At 42.2% G+C, this 19227-nt stretch overlaps 1 protein-coding gene across 2 annotated transcripts in view; it reads right to left on the bottom strand.

Moving 5' to 3' along the window:
• The window catches only part of LOC125461226 (docking protein 5-like), a 521375-nt gene that overhangs the window by 411139 nt on the left and 91009 nt on the right, over window positions 1–19227 (bottom strand). The window contains exon 3 of one of the 2 annotated variants that reach the window (XM_048549743.2): window positions 1273–1483. In XM_048549743.2, coding sequence (XP_048405700.1) covers window positions 1273–1338 — 66 coding nt within the window. In that variant the 5' untranslated portion in view covers window positions 1339–1483. Of the gene's footprint in view, window positions 1–1272; window positions 1550–19227 lie in introns of those variants that run through there. The other variant, XM_059652830.1, reaches the window with a different exon arrangement.

The raw sequence follows: 19227 nt of genomic DNA, 5'->3' as shown, positions 1-19227 counted from the left end.
CTCAAGGACAGATATAGCATGATCTTTCCGGAGCATTGACCACTATTTCAGTGTTTCGCCTGCGTACTTCACATCCACTTGCAATCTTTTTTTATAACCCTCCCTCCCCATGTTCTCCCAATTCCATGCACCATACATTCAAAGAGCACTACATTCATAGCAAAGTGTTTGCAATGCCTTCTTTCAATCATCCAACACAATGACGTAAATTAAAGCAAATATTGTTTCCTATAAAACACGGTCATATACATGGTCCAGAAAAATAATCTTTCCTTATCAAGCAAAAAAAATTGTCAAACAGTTCTTTATAAGAAAGCAACTTTAAGTTATCTCAACTTCACTTGATACCTTAACTCAACTTTGAATTATTCAACCAAATAAAATGATGTTTATGAATGACATTCAATGAGATTGCTTAATATATAGAAAAGAGATTTCTTCACCTCATTATGGTCAGGGATTTATCGATATTATAAGTAGCCAATAATTCACACAACTGGAAATGCAATATAGATGCAAGCTCTTCCAAACATGAATAGGAACAATATTTTAGTAATCCTTTCAAATACATTGATACAAAAGGATGTACTGCACAGTCAGCCGTAGTGTTGCCACTTAATACATACCACAATCTGATGCAACTTCAAACCATGCATACTATAATGAATTTTAAATACATTTTAAAAAGTAAAGAGAAATAATCAGTATCATCATTTCACTAGTCAATTTCATTATTATGCTCTGGTAAAGCATTATTTATTTTGAACAAGAAACTTTCCTTCATTGTACTCTACTCTTTCAGAGACGTGGAAGTAAAACCACTTGTTTCGAATGATTACACCCAAGTGTAAAATAAATATTAATTTTACACATACCATTTCATTTCACTCACTAGATAATGTCTTCCTTACTTAATTTTGACAATTTTCTTTTTGGGACACCCTTCTGTCATCAAATAATTAAACTTATATGTTCAAATTATAACAAAAGCAGTATGAAGGGTAACTTTTCCAATATCATAATCAAAACTGTTCCTCAAGGATATTTCTTATTATAATGTACAATAATGTTGCACAATGAAATTAAAAAGCCAAACAAGGATTGTGCTTATGATATCATTATAAACTCTGGATATAATCCCTTGTTGCTAATCTACTCTAACAGCTAGTACCTGAGCTACACGTATTACTAATGACATATACTACGTTGTAAATATTGACACAAAGACAATGCTTTGACGTAAAGAACAAAGCATTAAAGAAAAACGCTCACCCCTAAGCGTCTGCTACGAATCTTCACATATCCCTGCTTGACAATGTCATTAAAATTTGAAGCCATTACTTTTCTGCTCAGCTCAGTAACTGAATAATATGTCAGCACTGTACTCCAGCTCCAAATGCAGTTTCTCCCGCTCTCAGTTTATCCACAGCTCAGCATCTGCTTAAACTCCCGGCCCAGGGGCTAGCAGCAAGGCTCATTCCACCTACAAAGTGAGGGAGAGACAGTAAGACGGTATGTCACAGTGGGAACGCATCAGCTGATACTCGATCATTGCTGCTTCACGGAATGTACCACCATTCTCGCTCACTGAAGGGCCGGTGTCAAAGGGTTCACGTCTACTAGAGTGAAGTTACTGGCTCAAGCATAAAGCTCTAATGCCAAAGATTTAGGATTCTGTCAAAGATCTACGCGAATACTATTGTTAGCTTCTTAAATAAAAGAAACACTTTGCAGTATTTCACGGTTTCATGGAAAGTTCAGTGCATAAAACAGATAAACTGAAAATTATAGAAAAGCTATTTTACAATTGGCTGTAAATAAAATATGAATTTCAGGGCTCAAAGAATCAAACGTTTTTTTATTAATGGGAGGATTTTGAATTACAGATTTTAATTGCTGCCAATCACTCAAAATACATATAAAGTTGGATGTAAACCGTTGTGTTTAACATCTTCGAGCACAGATGCTGGAGGAAAAATTTCTAATGTTAATTGTTGATCAAAAGCTTTATGAAACATATCTTACAGGACCGCACTTGATATTATGACTCATGTTCCTGCTTAAAATGTACATTACAGAGTAGATTTACTTTATTTGCTGCATGAAGCCTGACTCAAAGCAATCCAAACTTGAAGGCTTCATCTTTGCGAAATTTAGCACAGGAAATTTGAATACCAAAAAAAGTATAGCTGTGAGTCGTTCTCAAACTATTAATCATTGCATCTGTCAAATATATGTAATTACTTCATCAGCAGCATAAATAGCTAAATTCTTTGATGAGTGCAGCAAGTTCGTTGCAATTAACTTAGCATATAACAAGTGCAAAACCTAAGCAAAGCATGTTTGTTTATTTGCGTTTGTTTTAGTAATAACAAAAATAAGCAGATTCTCAATATTTAATTATCTTGCGCATTGAATTATTGAACCGCATATCCATGCGCTCTACTATAAAATATTAATTTAAGGACTCAAAGGATCAAATGTTTTATGTAAATATGGGAGGGTTCTGATTTACATTTTTCATTGCTGCCAATCACTCAAAATACATATGAAGTTGGATGTAAAAATGAGTTTAACATCTATAACATTTGAGCACAGCTGCTGGAGGAACAATTCCTAATGTCAATTGTTGATCAAAATTTCTGATACATATATCTTACAGGTCCATATCCAGTGTAGTTCACATAGAAACAGATATTTGTAAAAAAAAGTCCCCTCTTACAATAAATCAATGTATGCATTGTTTAAAATTTCTTTCTGAAAAATAGAAATTCAATATATGACAATTTATCAAGAAGATACAATTTTATTTGTTCACTATTTTAATGACAAACAATGCAACTGAACGCTTTGCATAAATAACTCTACACTCAGTGAGACCTGGATAGTGCACAGATCTGTATAGAGAGGAGTCTGCCTGCAGGCTGCTTACATCATCTCCCTGACCCCATTTTTTTGTGGCCTGCATTCTCCCCAGGGGCCTAGTTATTATTTCTTATTCCTTTCACTAAAGGAGTGAAGAACAGAAATAATGATGTGGAGATAAATGCAGTTTTTGGTTTACTCCCATGGAAAGCTATACATTGCCTGTAGCAAACCAACAAACCTGCAAACTTCAATACACAGGTGAGTGAAGGCATGCAGTGTAACCAAATTTTGTTTTCAGATTTAGGAGTTCTTATAGTTCAAAAGAGGCTTTGGATAACAAAATTTATTCTGTTCACGAAAGAAAACAAAAAAAAATCAGGTAGTGTGACAATGGCTGCTGAGAATTTAAAGCAAGTAGGAAAATCAGTAAGAACAGATATTAGTTGCTTTCACTGTAACAGGTAGAAATGGCTTTCTACTTTGTGCCCTATATATACACACACCCACAATAGTAACCACACAAAAGTAGTTAATTGGTTATAAAGTGCTTTGGGATACAGATATTGTGAAAGGGACCATATAAATGCAAGTTTCTTTTTTTAATACAGGGTACTTACAGCCATTTACACCCTCAATCCAAGGTCCAATATTGGCTAAAAATGTATCTGCAATATGATTGGAGCTTTATAATTATTAGCCTGAACAATTTTGATCCAAAATATGGTACTTAAAGTGTATCCTGGCAGTTGTTCCCAAGCTGCAACCACTGACATTTTGTAGCAACAAGTTGTAAAGATAAGCCTCAATCATGAATTGCTAATAACTTAGTGACAAGAAACTCTATGCGTTTCTAGAGACCAATCAAAATTTCACTGAGGAAACTCAGTGGTGTTCCTAATAACACAGACGCAGTCCTGCTTCGAGATATCTACTGTGGCTTCTTAGCACTACATAAAGACCATAATGTAAATGAAACAATTAATGTTATTGCTGCAGAAAACACTAAGATGATTTATTTCTGAACTCATTCTGGAGAACTAATAACTGTCATGGACTAATTTGATTTGGTAACTTTTCCACGAAATAACAGATTAATTCTTGATTAGATGTAAACTCTGCCAACATAATCAGGAACATTTACTTTCTGGTAACTAGTGCTTCTTACTAGTGTTCTTAAATTAATTAAACACAGTCTGTAGAATGTGGTTTTACTCATGAGTGCTCTAGACAGCCAAGTTTGAGTAATTTGGTAAAGTGGAGCTACAAGCACATCTTTTATAAATAAGTCATGCCATTCACAGGAAAATGTTTGACAGCATTGATGGACATTACTGAGAGAAAAGTGTTTGTTCAAATCATAATTGACATGATCTTTGCAATCTCCTATTACCAGCCAGAGTGATTAGATGTGGAAATCACGACAACACAGGATGGAATTTTCCCCTCTCTGAGGGTAGCCAAAGGGCTGGCAAGAAGGGGGTAATAATTGGGCAAGTTGGCACGAAAAAGAGGTATTTGTTCCCTTTACCCCACCTCACCTATTAAGCTCTGGGTGACGAGGTCAACTAAGCGTTTTCAAGCTGCCACAAACTAATGACTACTTAAGATCTAAATCTATCATGTCTCCAATTACTTGGTTTCCTCATTTGGAAACCAAGGCAAACTGCCGACTTGGTTACTCGGAAAGAAGGAAAAACTCAATTTACTCTACCACGGTGGGGGTGGGGCGGGGGGTGCATTTGGAAATAAGGCAACAGGGCAGCCTTTGAAAGCTAGATTCCTGATCCACCCTTTTCCCTTGACTCCCACTCTAATGGGATTTTTTTTTTAAAAATCACTTAACCTCCTGCTTCTCAACTCACTGAGGAATAACCCTCAATCCATAATCTGATTAGCCAGCTACTTCAGGCAACTTAGGACATGACTACCAAGCCTGTGATAGGCTGAGAAACCCACCCATTTTCTGCATATCAGTTCTTAATCAATTGGGTGGCAAGTGGATGGCACATCAATTATTGATATAGGAAGTATAAACTAGAACACTCAAGTCAATGTTAACCGAACATAGAATGTTTAACATGGATGTGAGTTTGCTCGCTGAGCTGGAAGTTTCGTTTTCAGATGTTTCGTCACCATTCTAGGTAACATCATCAGTGAGCCTCCGATGAAGTGCTGGTGTTATGTCCTGGTTTCTATTTATCTGTTTAGGTTTCCTTGAGTTGGCGATGCCATTTCCTGCATTGGCGATGCCATTTCCTGTTCTTTTTCTCAGGGGATGGTAGATTGGCTCCAAATCAATGTGTTTGTTGATGGAGTTCCGGTTGGAATGCCATGCTTCTAGGAATTCTCGTGCATGTCTCTGTTTGGCTTGTCCTAGGATGGATGTGTTGTCCCAATCAAAGTGGTATCCTTCCTCATCTGTATGTAAGGATACGAGTGATAGTGGATCATGTTGTTTTGTGGCTAGTTGATGTTCATGTATCCTGGTGGCTAGCTTTCTGCCTGTTTGTCCAATGTAGTGTTTGTCACAGTTCTTGCAAGGTATTTTGTTGATGACATTCGTTTTGCTTGTTGTCTGTATAGGGTCTTTTAAGTTCATTAGCTGCTGTTTTAGTGTGTCGGTGGGTTTGTGGGCTACCCTGATGCCAAGAGGTCCGAGTAGTCTGGCAGTCATTTCGGAAATGTCTTTGATGTAGGGGAGAGTGGTTATGGTTTCTGGGCTCGTTTTGACTGTTTGTTTGGGTTTATTGCTGAGGAATCGGCGGACTGTGTTCATAGGGTACCCGTTCTTTTTGAATACACTGTATCGGTGATTTTCTTCTGCTCTTCGTAGTTCAAAAAGAACGGGGACCCAATGAACACAGTCCGCTGATTTCTCAGCAACAAACCCAAACAAATAGACAAAACGGGCCCAGAAACCATAATCACTCTCCCCTACGTCAAAGACATTTCCAAAATGACTGCCAGACTACTCGGACCTCTTGGCATCAGGGTAGCCCACAAACCCACCAACACACTAAAACAGCAGCTAATGAACTTAAAAGACCCTATACAGACAACAAGCAAAGCGAACGTCATCTACAAAATACCTTGCAAGAACTGTGACAAACACTACATTGGACAAACAGACAGAAAGCTAGCCACCAGGATACATGAACATCAACTAGCCACAAAACGACATGACCCACTATCACTTGTATCCTTACATACAGATGAGGAAGGACACCACTTTGATTGGGACAACACATCCATCCTAGGACAAGCCAAACAGAGACACGCACGAGAATTCCTAGAAGCATGGCATTCCAACCGGAACTCCATCAACAAACACATTGATTTGGAGCCAATCTACCATCCCCTGAGAAAAAGAACAGGAAATGACATCACCAACGCAGGAAATGACATCACCAACCCAAGGAAACCTAAACAGATAAATAGAAGGTGGGGCATAACACCAGCGCTTCACCAGAGGCTCACTGATGATGTTACCCAGAATGGTGACGAAACGTCTGAAAACTAACCTTCCAGCTCAGCGAGCAAACTCACATCCAGAACCTCAACCTGAGCTACAAATCTTCTCAAAACTCCCTAGAATGTTTAACAATTAGGAGAGGTGGAAAAGGGAATTATGAGAGATCAAACAGGACTAATGCGTTTCGGTTGGTATCAATCTCACCTGAGTCACAAGCTATTGGGATTGGGGGGGGAGGGGGAGAGAAGAGGACAAGATATCAGCTCACTCTCTAGTGCAGCACTGTGCAGGGGGTGCTGCATTGTTGGAAGTGTCATGTTTTGGATGACATATTAAACTGAGTTCACATCTCTCTGAGTAGATGTAAATGATCATATGGCAGTATTTTAAAAAATCATAGCTCCTGATCATGCCCTTTTTTCCAGTGATGCCTCCCCAGATATTTTTTTAAAGCACAACCAATTAACATTTCCTTTAATCTTGCACCATTGTCCCTTTTGTTTTTAATCTGTTCTGCTGTCCACCCTATCACATTTCCTCTCATTTATTCTTTCCTGCCTCATCCTTCCTATTTGACACATCTCTACTCATCTCCAGTTCTGATGAATGATCATGAAGCGGAAGCGTTATCACGGTTTCTCGCTCCAAGTGCTGCTCATCTCCTCAGTGATTCTAGTATTTTGTTTCAGATTTCTAGCATTTGCAATATTTTGCTTTTACATGAAATTATCTTACTGCCATTAACATTATTTTGAGTAATTACAAAAACTACCAGATGAGTGTTAGAAAGGTGTGACTCAGACTGCGGATGGTGTAAATCAGGAACAAAAACAGAAGTTGCTGGAAAAACTCAGCGATCTAGCAGCATCTATGAAGAAAAAAATAAATCAGAGATAACCAAACCCTGAACAGGATTACAGCCCTCCAACACACTGTTTATATACTAATTCAAAAGAACATGGATAAACATAATATAAATTTAAAAATTTGGTATTCCAACAACTTTATTAAATGTGCTGCAAGAACATTTGCCAGGATCTCCTGACTATATATAAACCGCAGAAATCATTCCACATTCTGTGTATTATTTTTGTACTGCACTTTATTAATGCACTGGGTGGCATGATTCCAACATGGTCCCTTAAAATAACTTCAGCTTTCATACTGCTACATTCTTCATAGAGCTTAAATATCATGTAAACATATTTAGCACACAGTTTCACAGTTTTATAATGTCAAATTCTTATTAAAGGGCAGTTCATATATTTGCTTATTTCAGCATTCATTAGTCATAAACTTAAGTAAATTTTATGCCAAACACCCAGTTTTAGACTCTCCCTTGTCTTTGCAAATAGGGAGCAGGATAATAATTTCTACAGCACCACCTCAAAACCACTCCCTTTCCCACGCCCCCCCCCCCCCAACCAATCTTTTCCAGACGGAGCGTTGTAGAAATGTTTATTCGTTATTCCTGTTGCTGAATTCTCATTCGATAAAGGTTTACTTCTGTTGGAATGAGCTCTCCTCCATCAAAGCTAGATAATTGAAGCCACAAATTCTTTTAGCACATTAGTTGTTGACTCTTCAAAATCAACTGACAGTGAATAAAATGTTCTAAACATGCAATGAACAATGACCATTTTCCTACGTAAGTGGAAGCAACTAGTCTCAAGAAGCACTCCACCTAGTGGCTAATAAATGAATCATTCTTGACCAGAAGAGGCAACAAAAGATTGAACAATCTGAAACCGTGGGTCTCAATAAAAGAAAACAAAAGAACTGCGGATGCAATAAATCCGGAACAAAAACAGAAGCTGCTGGAAAAGTTTCAGGCATGGCAGCATCTGTGAAAAAGAATCAGAGTTAATGCTTTGTTTGGAAAGGTCACCAGATCTGAAACATTTTCTCCGATTTTTCTTCACAGATGCTGTCAGGTATCGGGTCCCAAGTCTTGAATAAACTGGTGTGTACAAAACACACTGTTTACCTACTCTGGGAATTCTGAGGAAGGGTGACTCGGCCCAAAGTGTTAACTCTGATTTCTCCACAGGCTTGATGAGCTTTTCCAGCAATTTATATTTTTGTCTGATTTACAACATTCACAGTACTTTTGGTTTTTATTCACCATTTATCTGTTAAGTGAGTCTAATAAATGTAATTGAAATGAAATGAAACCATTGTACCCTCTCTAATTAGTTCAGTTTATTAGTTTTAATTGAAGATGAATTGATGGCTGGTTATATGGGTTGTAGGAGATTGACCTTGCCACTTGATGTAACCCTGAGATCTTTCACTAGAGGGTGAACTGGATGTTAACTTAAATCATGATGTTTCCAGCTAGCTCTCAGCAGGTACTAATCTGCAAAGATCCAATTTGGAAGAGGAGTAGAGGGGAAGATGGGACAATGCCGTAGGAAGCAAATTACTGATAAAGTTGTCATTCACTGGATCTCTCATCTTCATCAGCCTATGTTGCTGGTCCAGGCCTGAGAGAATAAAAAGTTAATTATATTTAAGAAATGAATTCCTGACATTAATTTAAATAGTGGAAACATTTTGTGTTCCTTAAGAAATAAAATAGAGTCATTGGGGAAACAAACTCTTTGCCTTGTATTTGGCCCATAACCCTTTAACTTTTCTCATCCACGTACTCGTTCAAAAAATATGTCTTTTAAATATTGTGACTGCACCTGCCTCTACCACTTCCTCTGGCAGCTCATTCCGTATATGAACCATCTTCTGAAAAAGTTGCCCATCAAGTCCCTTTTAAATTATTCTCCTCTCACCTTAAAGCTATGCCCTTTAAATTTTGACCTCCTTACCCTAGAGAAAAGCCCCTCATGATTTTATAAATTTCTATAAGGTCACCTCTCCGCTTCCTATGCTCCAGGAAAAAAGAGTCTCAGCCTATCCTTATAACTCCAACCTTCCAGTCTTGGTAACACCCTTGTAATTTTTGTTTTAAAAACATGATTTCCAGTTTAATAATACCCCTCATAACAGGGTGACCAGAATTATATGCAATACTCCACGTGTGCTTACAAATGTCTTGGCTAGCCGTGACATTACATTTCAATTCCTGTACTCAATGTTTTGACCGATGAAGGCAGATGCCGAATGCTTTCTTCACAATCTTGTCTACCTGTAACACCACTTTCAAAGAACTGTGTATCTGCACCTGCACAAAAGGTCTGTTAGACAACATTCCCCATGGCCCTACCATTACCTCTGTAAATCTTACCCATGCATTTATCCAGGTTAAACTCCATCTGCCCCTTGGCCCACCTGATTAAGATCCTATTGTACTCTTAGATAACCTTCTTTGCTGTCCCCCGTACCAGCAATTTTGTTGATTTCTGAAAAAAGTGTACTTAACATGCTTCTTTTATTTTCCACTTGTGCTTTATTCCATTAAGCAAAATCACCAGAAAAAAAATATTATTTTGTAAGAAAAATCCACATCATATTTATTATACTCCATGTTCTTGGAATTCTGACATTAATCACATCACTTCCTTGAATGTCATCAGCAAATTGGATTTTCATCAATACAATATATTCACTTGAACAGTGGTCAGCACTCTTGCCTCCTCTAGAGTCACGTTGGTGCTCTTCAAATCTCAGTTTATGTCACTGAGCCAGTTGCAGTATTGTTGTCAATGTCTTTCTTTTCCTTTAGGTTCCCAGGTGAGTTTTCTGAAACAGCTGCTTTGTTGGGCATCTGAAGGACATGATCAAACAAGCAGAGATTTTTCTTTGAATTTTCAAATGCTTCTCTGCTGATGTCTGTGCCTGGAATTTTGTACTGTGCCTCACTCTTCAATATAAAAGGATGGTTTTCGTCGTCAAATTAACTGGAAGCAGATCTTGACTCTTTGTAATGTTTAATATGGATAGTGACTAATTGGCAGATAACAAAGTGTGGAGCTGGATGAACACCGCAGGCCAAGCAGCATCTCAGGAGCACAAAAGCTGACGTTTTGGGCCTAGACCTTTCATCAGAGAGGGGGATGGGGAGAGGGAGCTGGAATAAATAGGGAGAGAGAGAGGGGGAGGTGGACCGAAGATGGAGAGAAAAGAAGATAGGTGGAGAGGAGAGTATAGGTGGGGAGGCAGGGAAGGGATAGGTCAGTCCAGGGAAGATAGACAGGTCAAGGAGGTAGGTAGGAAATGGAGGTGCGGCTTGAAGTGGGAGGAAGGGATGGGTGAGAGGAAGAACAGGTTAGGGAGGCAGAGACAGGTTGGACTGGTTTTGGGATGCAGTGGGTGGAGGGGAAGAGCTGGGCTGGTTGTGTGGTGCAGTGGGGGGAGGGGATGAACTGGGCTGGTTTTGGGATGCAGTGGGGGGAGAGGAGATTTTGAAGCTTGTGAAGTCCACATTGATACCATTGGTCTGCAGCGTTCCCAAGTGGAATATGAGTTGCTGTTCCTGCAACCTTCGGGTGGCATCCTTATGGCACTGCAGGAGGCCCATGATGGACATGTCGACTGAGGAATGGGAGGGGGAGTTAAAATGGTTTGCGACTGGGAGGTGCAGTTGTTTGTTGCGAACCAAGCGGAGGTGTTCTGCAAAGCGGTCCCCAAGCCTCCGCTTGGTTTCCCCAATGTAGAGGAAGCCACACCGGGTGCAATGGATACAATATACCACATTAGCAGACGTGCAGGTGAACATCTGTTTGATATGGAAGGTCATCCTGGGGCATGGGATAGGGGTGAGGGAGGAGGTGTGGGGGCAAGTGTAGCATTTCCTGTGGTTGCAGGGGAAAGGCACCAGGTGTGGTGGGGTTGGAGGGGAGTGTGGAGCGGAGAAGTGAGTCGCGGAGAGAATGGTCTCTCCGGAATGCAGACAAGGGTGGGGATGGAAAAATGGCTTGGGTGGTGGGGTCGGATTGTAGATGGCAGAAGTGTCGGAGGATGATGCGTTGTATCCCGTTTCTATCTCCTTCCCAAAAATCCACAAACCTGCCTGCCCTGGTCGACCCATTGTCTCAGCCTGTTCCTGCCCCACCGAACTCATCTCCACCCATCTGGATTCCATTTTCTCCCCTTTTAGCCCAGGACCTCCCTACCTACATCCGTGACACCACCCACACCCTCCACCTCCTCCAGGACTTCCAATTCCCCGGCCCCCAACACCTCATTTTCACCATGGACGTCCAGTCTCTATGCACTGTATTCCTCATGCAAATGGCCTCAAGGCCCTCTGCTTCTTCCTGTCCCGCAGGCCCAACCAGTCCCCCTCCACCGACACCCTCATCTGCCTAACCGAACCCGTCCTCACCCTCAACTTCTCTTTCAATTCCTCCCACTTCCTACAGACAAAGGGGGTGGCCATGGGTACCTGCATGGGCCCAAGCTATGCCTGCCTCTTTGTAGGTTACGTGGAACAGTTCCTCTTCCACACCTACACTGGCCCCAAACCCCACCTCTTCCTCCGTAACATTGATGACTGTATCGGCGCCGCCTCTCGCTACCCAAAGGAGCAAGAACAGTTCATCCACTTTACCAACACCTTCCACCCCAACCTCAAGTTCACCTGGGCCATCTCTAACACATCCCTCACCTTCCTGGAGCTCTCAGTCGCCATCTCAGGTAACCAGATAGAAACTGATGTCCATTTCAAGCCCACTGACTCCCACACCTACCTAGAATACACCCCCTCCCACCCACCCTCCTGCAAAAATTCCTTCCCCTATTCCCAATTCCTCCGCCGCATCTGCTCCCAGGATGAGGCATTCCACTCCCGCACATCCCAGATGTCCACGTTCTTCCAGGACCGCAACTTTCCCCCCGCAGTGGTCGAGAATACCCTTGACCGCGTCTCCCGCAACACATCCCTCACACCCTGCCCCCGCCACAACCACCCCCAGAGGATCCTCCTTGTCCTCACGTACCACCCCACCAACCTCCGGATACAACGTATCATCCTCTGACACTTCTGCCATCTACAATCCAACCCCACCACGTAAGCCATTTTTCCATCCCCACCCTTGTCTGCCTTCCGGAGAGATCATTCTCTCCGCGACTCCCTTGTCCGCTCCACACTCCCCTCCAACCCCACAACACCTGGCACCTTCCCCTGCAACCGCAGGAAGTGCTACACTTGCCCCCACACCACCTCCCTCACCCCCATCCCAGGCCCCAGGATGACCTTCCATACCAAACAGATGTTCACCTGCACATCTGCCAATGTGGTATATTATATCCATTTCACCTGGTGTGGCTTCCTCTACATTGTGGAAACCAAGCGGAGGCTTGGGGACCGCTTTGCAGAACACCTCCGCTCGGTTCGCAACCAACAACTGCACCTCCCAGTCGCGAACCATTTCAACTCCCCCTCCCATTCTTTCGATGACATGTCCATCATGGGCCTCCTGCAGTGCCACAATGATGCCACCTGAAGGTTGCAGGAACAGCAACTCATATTCTGCTTGGGAACCCTGCAGCCCAATGGTATCAATGTGGACTTCACAAGCTTCAAAATCTCCCCTCCCCCCACTGCATCCCAAAACCAGCCCAGCTTGTCCCCGCCTCCCTAACCTGTTCTTCCTCTCACCCATCCCTTCCTCCCACCTCAAGCCGCACCTCCATTTCCTACCTACTAACCTCATCCCACCTCCTTGACCTGTCCATCTTCCCTGGACTGACCTATCCCCTCCCTACTTCCCCACCTATACTCTCCTGTCTACCTATCTTCTTTTCTCTCCATCTTCGGTCCGCCTCCCCCTCTCTCCCTATTTATTCCAGTTCCCTCTCCCCATCCCCCTCTCTGATGAAGGGTCTAGGCCCGAAACGTCAGCTTTTGTGCTCCTAAGATGCTGCTTGGCCTGCTGTGTTCATCCAGCTCCACACTTTGTTATCTTGGATTCTCCAGCATCTGCGGTTCCCATTATCAGTGACTAATTGGCAGCTTGTTTTACAACACTCAGTTTTTATTTCCCTTTGAGTCAGTGGTACAGCATCAAAAGTAGGCTGTTTATTGACTGCGTGAAATGGGTGACAATGAAGCTAATTTTGCCTTTACACTCAATGGCCTGGACACCATGACTAGATGGTTTTTATTTTCCCCGCTATCTCTACCAGAATTTCTCTCAAATGACTAACATATTTCAAAAGATGCTCTGAAATTTTCATTGAATCCCAATAGCATTGTCATTAATGATGGGGAAGATGTTGTTTCCTTCATTTGGGGGACATGTGTCACTGGCTGGCCAATATTTTCATTGCCTATCACTAGTTGCCATAGTGAAGTTAGAGGTGAGCTGCCTTCTTGAGCTGCTGCAGTCCACTTGCTGTGGGTTGATCCACAATGTCCTTCGGGAGGAAATTCCAGGATTTCGACCTAGCAACAGTGAAGGAATGGCAATATATTTCCAAGTGAGCATGGCGGGTGACTGGAAGGGGAACTTGCGGGTGTCGGGGGTGGGGGGCGGGGGGGGTGTGGTGTTCCCATGTACCCATCGGCCTTGACCTTCTAGATGAGGCCATGCAGTTGCAGTTGCTGTTTAAGGATCTTTGGTAAATATATGTCGTGCATCTTGTAGATAGTACACATTGCTACTGAGCATCAGTGGCAGAAGGAAAGGATGTGGTGTTAATGAAACATGTTACTTTAGCTTGGGTGGTGTAAAGCTTGACTGTTGTTGGAGCTAGACCCATCCAGGCAAGTGGAGAGTATTTACTCATACTTGACTGTGCCTTGTAGATGTCTAGGCTTTGCAGACCTTTGCATTGTTCCAGACACTACCATCACCATCCCTGGATATTTCCAGGGCAGACCCAGAGGTGGGAGTAGTATATAGTTGGGAGGGAGTTGCCCTGGCAGTCCTCAACTTGGACTCTGGATGCCCTGAAATCTCATGGCTTCAGGTTAAACATGGGCAAGGAAACCTCTTGCTGATTACCATGTGCCACCCTCCTGTAGCTGATCATTTGGTATCCTCCCTGTGGAGCAACACAGAGGAGACACGGAGGGATGTTGAGGGCACAAAGTCTACTCTGGGTGGGGAATTTCAATGGCCACCAAGGGTCAATCAGCAGTACTACTGATCGAGCTGGTCAGGTCCTAAAGGACACAGCTGCTGGACTGTCAGTCATTGTGTTTGCCAGGTGCAGCAGGGGTTTGGAGGTAGAGGTTATGGGGGAGTTGGATGTTATGACGGCTGCATAAGCTCATGTCCAGTTTGGGTGGGGATCTGGGAAGGTGCAAAACCAGCTTTTCATGGAAAGGAAGGTCATTTGGATTTTTGAGGGCTCACTGGAAAAGGCAGTCTTGAAGCCATTGGCCAAGAAACATTCACTGTCACCTTCCATTGTGCTGAAAATCAAAAACATGGTTAGGATAAGTAGTCACAATCTGAGGGAGAAAGCTTCAGGGTTTAATTTTAGAGCCTTTCAAGTAGAAGAACACTGAACATAGACCCGTACATCGTAAAGAACAACCTGCAAGGTTCCTAATCGCTGGCAAACTTAATGCATTGCACCCTGTTTGCTTCATATCTTTGTGCACTGTACTAACTTATTCACACCAACAAAGAATAGGGATGTTGTGTGATAAGGGTTAAAGATGTCAGCAAAACTTATTGAGATTGTGTCCTGTTCCTCTTGTTTCCAAATGCTGAAGAAGAGTTTCACAGATTTCCATTCATGGTATGATGTCGGTAGTCAAACAAACAAAAGTCTCATGTCTCATTCCAGCATTTGAGAAAACAGATGAACAACCATATGCAGGCTGAGAGCAGTGTCATTTATAAACTAGTGCCAAAATAATGCAGTGCACTGTGACCAGTGCCACTGAAGAGCCCTCAATAACTTGTCTTCTTCTGTCTTCCACTAGGTCTTAGCATGCTCACTGGTTCTACAGCAGAGGTGGAGGGAGCCTGCTGACCCGAGAAGATTGATGGAAGCCCAGGGATGCTTGTATCTGCACAGGCTGGTCATATTGAAGATTACATTGCCAGATGCAAATTGACCTGCCTCAGTGTAAACTTCCAAAGCTTGAGGGGACCAGGTAGAGCAGAGATTAAGGGCCCAGACACCTCTGGAACATCTTGAATGAAGACATCTAAGGAAGCTGTGCGTGGATGCCTCCTCTAGCTAGATGCCTCCTAGCACCGTCTACACGCCACGCCCCCCGACCCCGAGAGAAAGCAGCAACTGCAGCATGTGCCACTTTCCCATCCCTGTTGCTGTGCCTTCAGTCCTGAGAACCAGTGGCTGGGGCACAGGATTACAGGTACAAGCACCACTTGAACAAACCTTGTGCTTTCTGGATGTCTTTCCATGACAGTCCCAGCTTATCAACAGAGGCAGTCAGACAGTGGTATGACTCATTGCTACAGCTTTGAGCCATGTGGGCCATTGTGTCCCACATCCCTGTCTGCTGTTCCTGTTTCTCTTCGTGCAATGGATCAAGTCCCTGATTACCAACACCACTGGGCCTCTTGCCTGGGACTGAGCAGGTGCCAGGTCTCCAGCAGCCTTTAGAGTTCCGGCTTGACCAGTGTGGAGCTGTAAGTAAGGTGCTCAACAGATTGTGCTCCCACACTTTCTCAGCCTAACATTCCTGCTTAGGTGTCAGAATCTGATTAGTCGGGGAGTGCAGGAGGCAGCCCTGCTGGTACTTCCTCCAAAGGCTCAATGATCTTGCTCTCACTCATCAAGTTAATGACTTTTGGGGCAAGCAGCCCTTTCACTGCAAAGATGGCAGACATGTTGTCAGTTCCTACGAAACACAAGAGAGAGAGAGAGAGAGTGGGGTGTGGTAGCCAATGGTTAGATATGATATGTAAAGATGAAGACTGAGAGTGAGGTTACTGTAAGGATTACAGTAGAATAAAGATTGATATTTACTCCGTTGACAGGACAAATATTTCTGTATCCCCACAGGAGCAGTCCTAATCTTTCCCTGCAAGAGCCAGGATTCTCTTTAATATGGACTAAACTCGAGCTGGCTCTTCCTGCCCCTTCTCCTACTGTGAGAGAAAGGGAGAAAGTGAATGAGATGAAAGTGGGTGGATCAGCCATTAGTACTGCCGCAGATGGTGGAATGGCATTCAGTGATCCAGTAGAGTAAGCCTACAGCACAGAGGGCAAGCAAGGTTAATTATGTGGGTGGTTGGTAGGGGTGAGAGCAGATATGGGAAGATGCTGCGAGTAGTAGAATAGCAGAGTATGTGTCTTGATGTAAAGTGATAGAGAGAAAGGATGAGGCATCAGATAGAAGAATGTGGCAATTCTCCTGGCACAACTGCGGTTATTGACCAGACACACACAGACACAGACCTTTGTACCACACCCTTGTGTCCAGACTCTGTTGGAATATTTTATTGCCATCTTCTCCCTTTCTGACATTCTGCAAACGTCCTTGACTGAGCACTGCAGCTTCATAACACAAGCTCATCCAGGTGCACAGCAACCTTATAAACCTGGCAGAAAGATGCCAGGGAATTTGAAGGTATCAGCCGAGTGATGAGTTGTTCTTAGAAACCATATGGTAAGACGGGACCAGAATAAAGAGGGGAGTTTGATAAGATACAATAAGAAAACATATTGACAAAAAAGCCACCAAAAAACAAACAAACCTGGGCTTACACTTTTTGATCAAGATTCTAGCTCAGAGCCTTTAGCACAAAGAGTCTTTTGCCAAACACTCAAGGGTTTTACTTTCTCCATTGCCAACAACTAATCTTATGCTGATGAACCTTGTTAACAAAATTGCAAAGCAATTTTCTTCAGTAGTCTTCCTTTTTGCTCAACAACAATCCAAAGTGTTTAGTCTGTTACATAATTGGACATGACCACTTTTCCATAGTTGAATATAATAACCACCAGTTAAATCATTTGCAAACTTCATAAAACAGGACAATTATGGTGAGAATACATTACCCTATTCACAGAATGCCAAGTAAGTATTCTTTAGTTCTAAGAGCAGGAAGACTGACGTTTCGGGCCTAGACCCTTCATCAGAAAATGCCTTCTCTGAAGGGTCTAGGCCCAAAACATCAGCCTTCCTGCTCCCATGATGCTGCTTGGCCTGCTGTGTTCATCCAGCTCTACACCTTGTTATCTCAGATTCTCCAGCATCTGCAGTTCCTATTAATTCTGTAGCTCTAACTGTTTTGATTTTTTAAAAAATATTTTAAATGTTATAAAACTGGAAATTCATGCATGCCCTATGTATGTAAATTTTTTGAAAGGGTTAAGAAACATCTAAATGACTGTTAGGAACAGAACTAACAGCCAATTATTTCTTACTTTCAGTTTTGATGTGAAATTTTGAACAGAGACATTCACTGAACATTTATAGTAGCAATTTCAAAATATTGGAGGATTGCCAAGTCTTACATTCGACTGCTGATGGACCCACAAAATGAAGTCTAAGCATTCTTTAAGCATTATCCAACGCAGAAATAATAGCACAGCTTGGAATTGTCTCCTAGTTACCAGCAGCATTTTGGAAAAGAAAGCAAGTGTTTGAAGTCTTGATTCTGAATACTGTCATCTGTTCTATAGAACTGACTTGATCTGTAATATTGATTTGCGAACTAGTATTACTCAGGGAAATAAAAGCGTTTTACTTGTAGTGTGCCATTGGTTATTAGTGGTGTGTATTTTCAACATTCCATTGTGATTATTCAAAGATAGATGTGAATGATATTCTGCATCAATCTGGCGCAAATCAGAACTTGAATTTGCAGGCTATTGAAAATGTTCAACCTTACAAGTCAAAAATTATCAGAAGGAAATAATTTTAAATCAGTTAAGTTTGTTTCCAGAGTGAAGTGATTCTTATAAACCAGAATTTCTACATCTATGTGTATGAAAAGCAATAATTTGTACGAACAGAATACGATTAAAGAAATGCCTGATCTGGAAGCGGGTAATTAAGGCCAAGGTATTTTTACATTAAGGTATGTATGGAATGCTAGATGTCCGTATTTTCTGTGGCATTGACAATCTCTGGAGCGAGACACTGACAATAGATCCAAAGAAGAATGCAACCTGTCTCTAGATGAACTGTGCTTAATATAATGTAAATGTTGAAAGTTGATACTGCCTATTTGCTGCCTTCATGGATCTCCATGGTAACAGTAGAAGCTAACACTCCCACAGAGACTGGCTCCCACTCTGCTGGGAAAGCAGGAGAAACATGCTCCCCTCATCAGCTGTGTGTTACAATCGATTTAAGTTTGTACACCTCAACATTTTTAAAACATCACCAAATTGGATTTAGCACATCTCAAAAAGGTAGTTTAGCTAGGGAGTCAGGACCTTACAGGCTGCTGCTGCACCATTTTTTGTTCAAAATTAATGTTCCTTTTCTTTATCAGAACAATGGTTTGTGGTTTGCATCTCAGGACCAGACAACTAAATGTGAGTTGTCAGGCTGATCCCATTCATTAGAGCAGATGGGGATGACTCCTTACCATTAAATGTCAATCAGGCCAGTAACAAGGAAGGCATCCAATCAGGAAGGACTTCATTTTAGTAATACGTCATGCCTGTGACTCAAGAGGAAAAACAGTGTAACTTCTGCCTGGGGAAAAGGAGATGATTGCTGTATTTTGTCCTTATGCCTTTTGGAACCATCCTAAATGCTTTCAGTTGGTTCACTGTGACAAATTTCACATATTAGCATTAGTTTAAGTTATGATACCAAATAAGGAAAATCTTCAGTAGAAGCAAGGCTTAGTCTTGTTGAACAGAACATTAATTACACATGCGGCACAGTGACTCAGTGCTTAGCACTGCTGCCTCACGGCACCAGGCATCCAGGTTCAATTCCAACCTCAGGTGACTGACTGCATGGAACATGCATATTCTCCCTCTGCCTTCTTCAGTTTCCTCCCACAGTCCAAAGATGTACAGGTTAGGGGTGGATTGGC

The sequence above is a fragment of the Stegostoma tigrinum genome, chromosome 19 (assembly GCF_030684315.1).
Source record: "Stegostoma tigrinum isolate sSteTig4 chromosome 19, sSteTig4.hap1, whole genome shotgun sequence".
NCBI lineage: Eukaryota > Metazoa > Chordata > Chondrichthyes > Orectolobiformes > Stegostomatidae > Stegostoma > Stegostoma tigrinum.
Note: the sequence above shows the minus strand (reverse complement) of the source record. Positions and strands in the feature narration are given on the sequence as shown.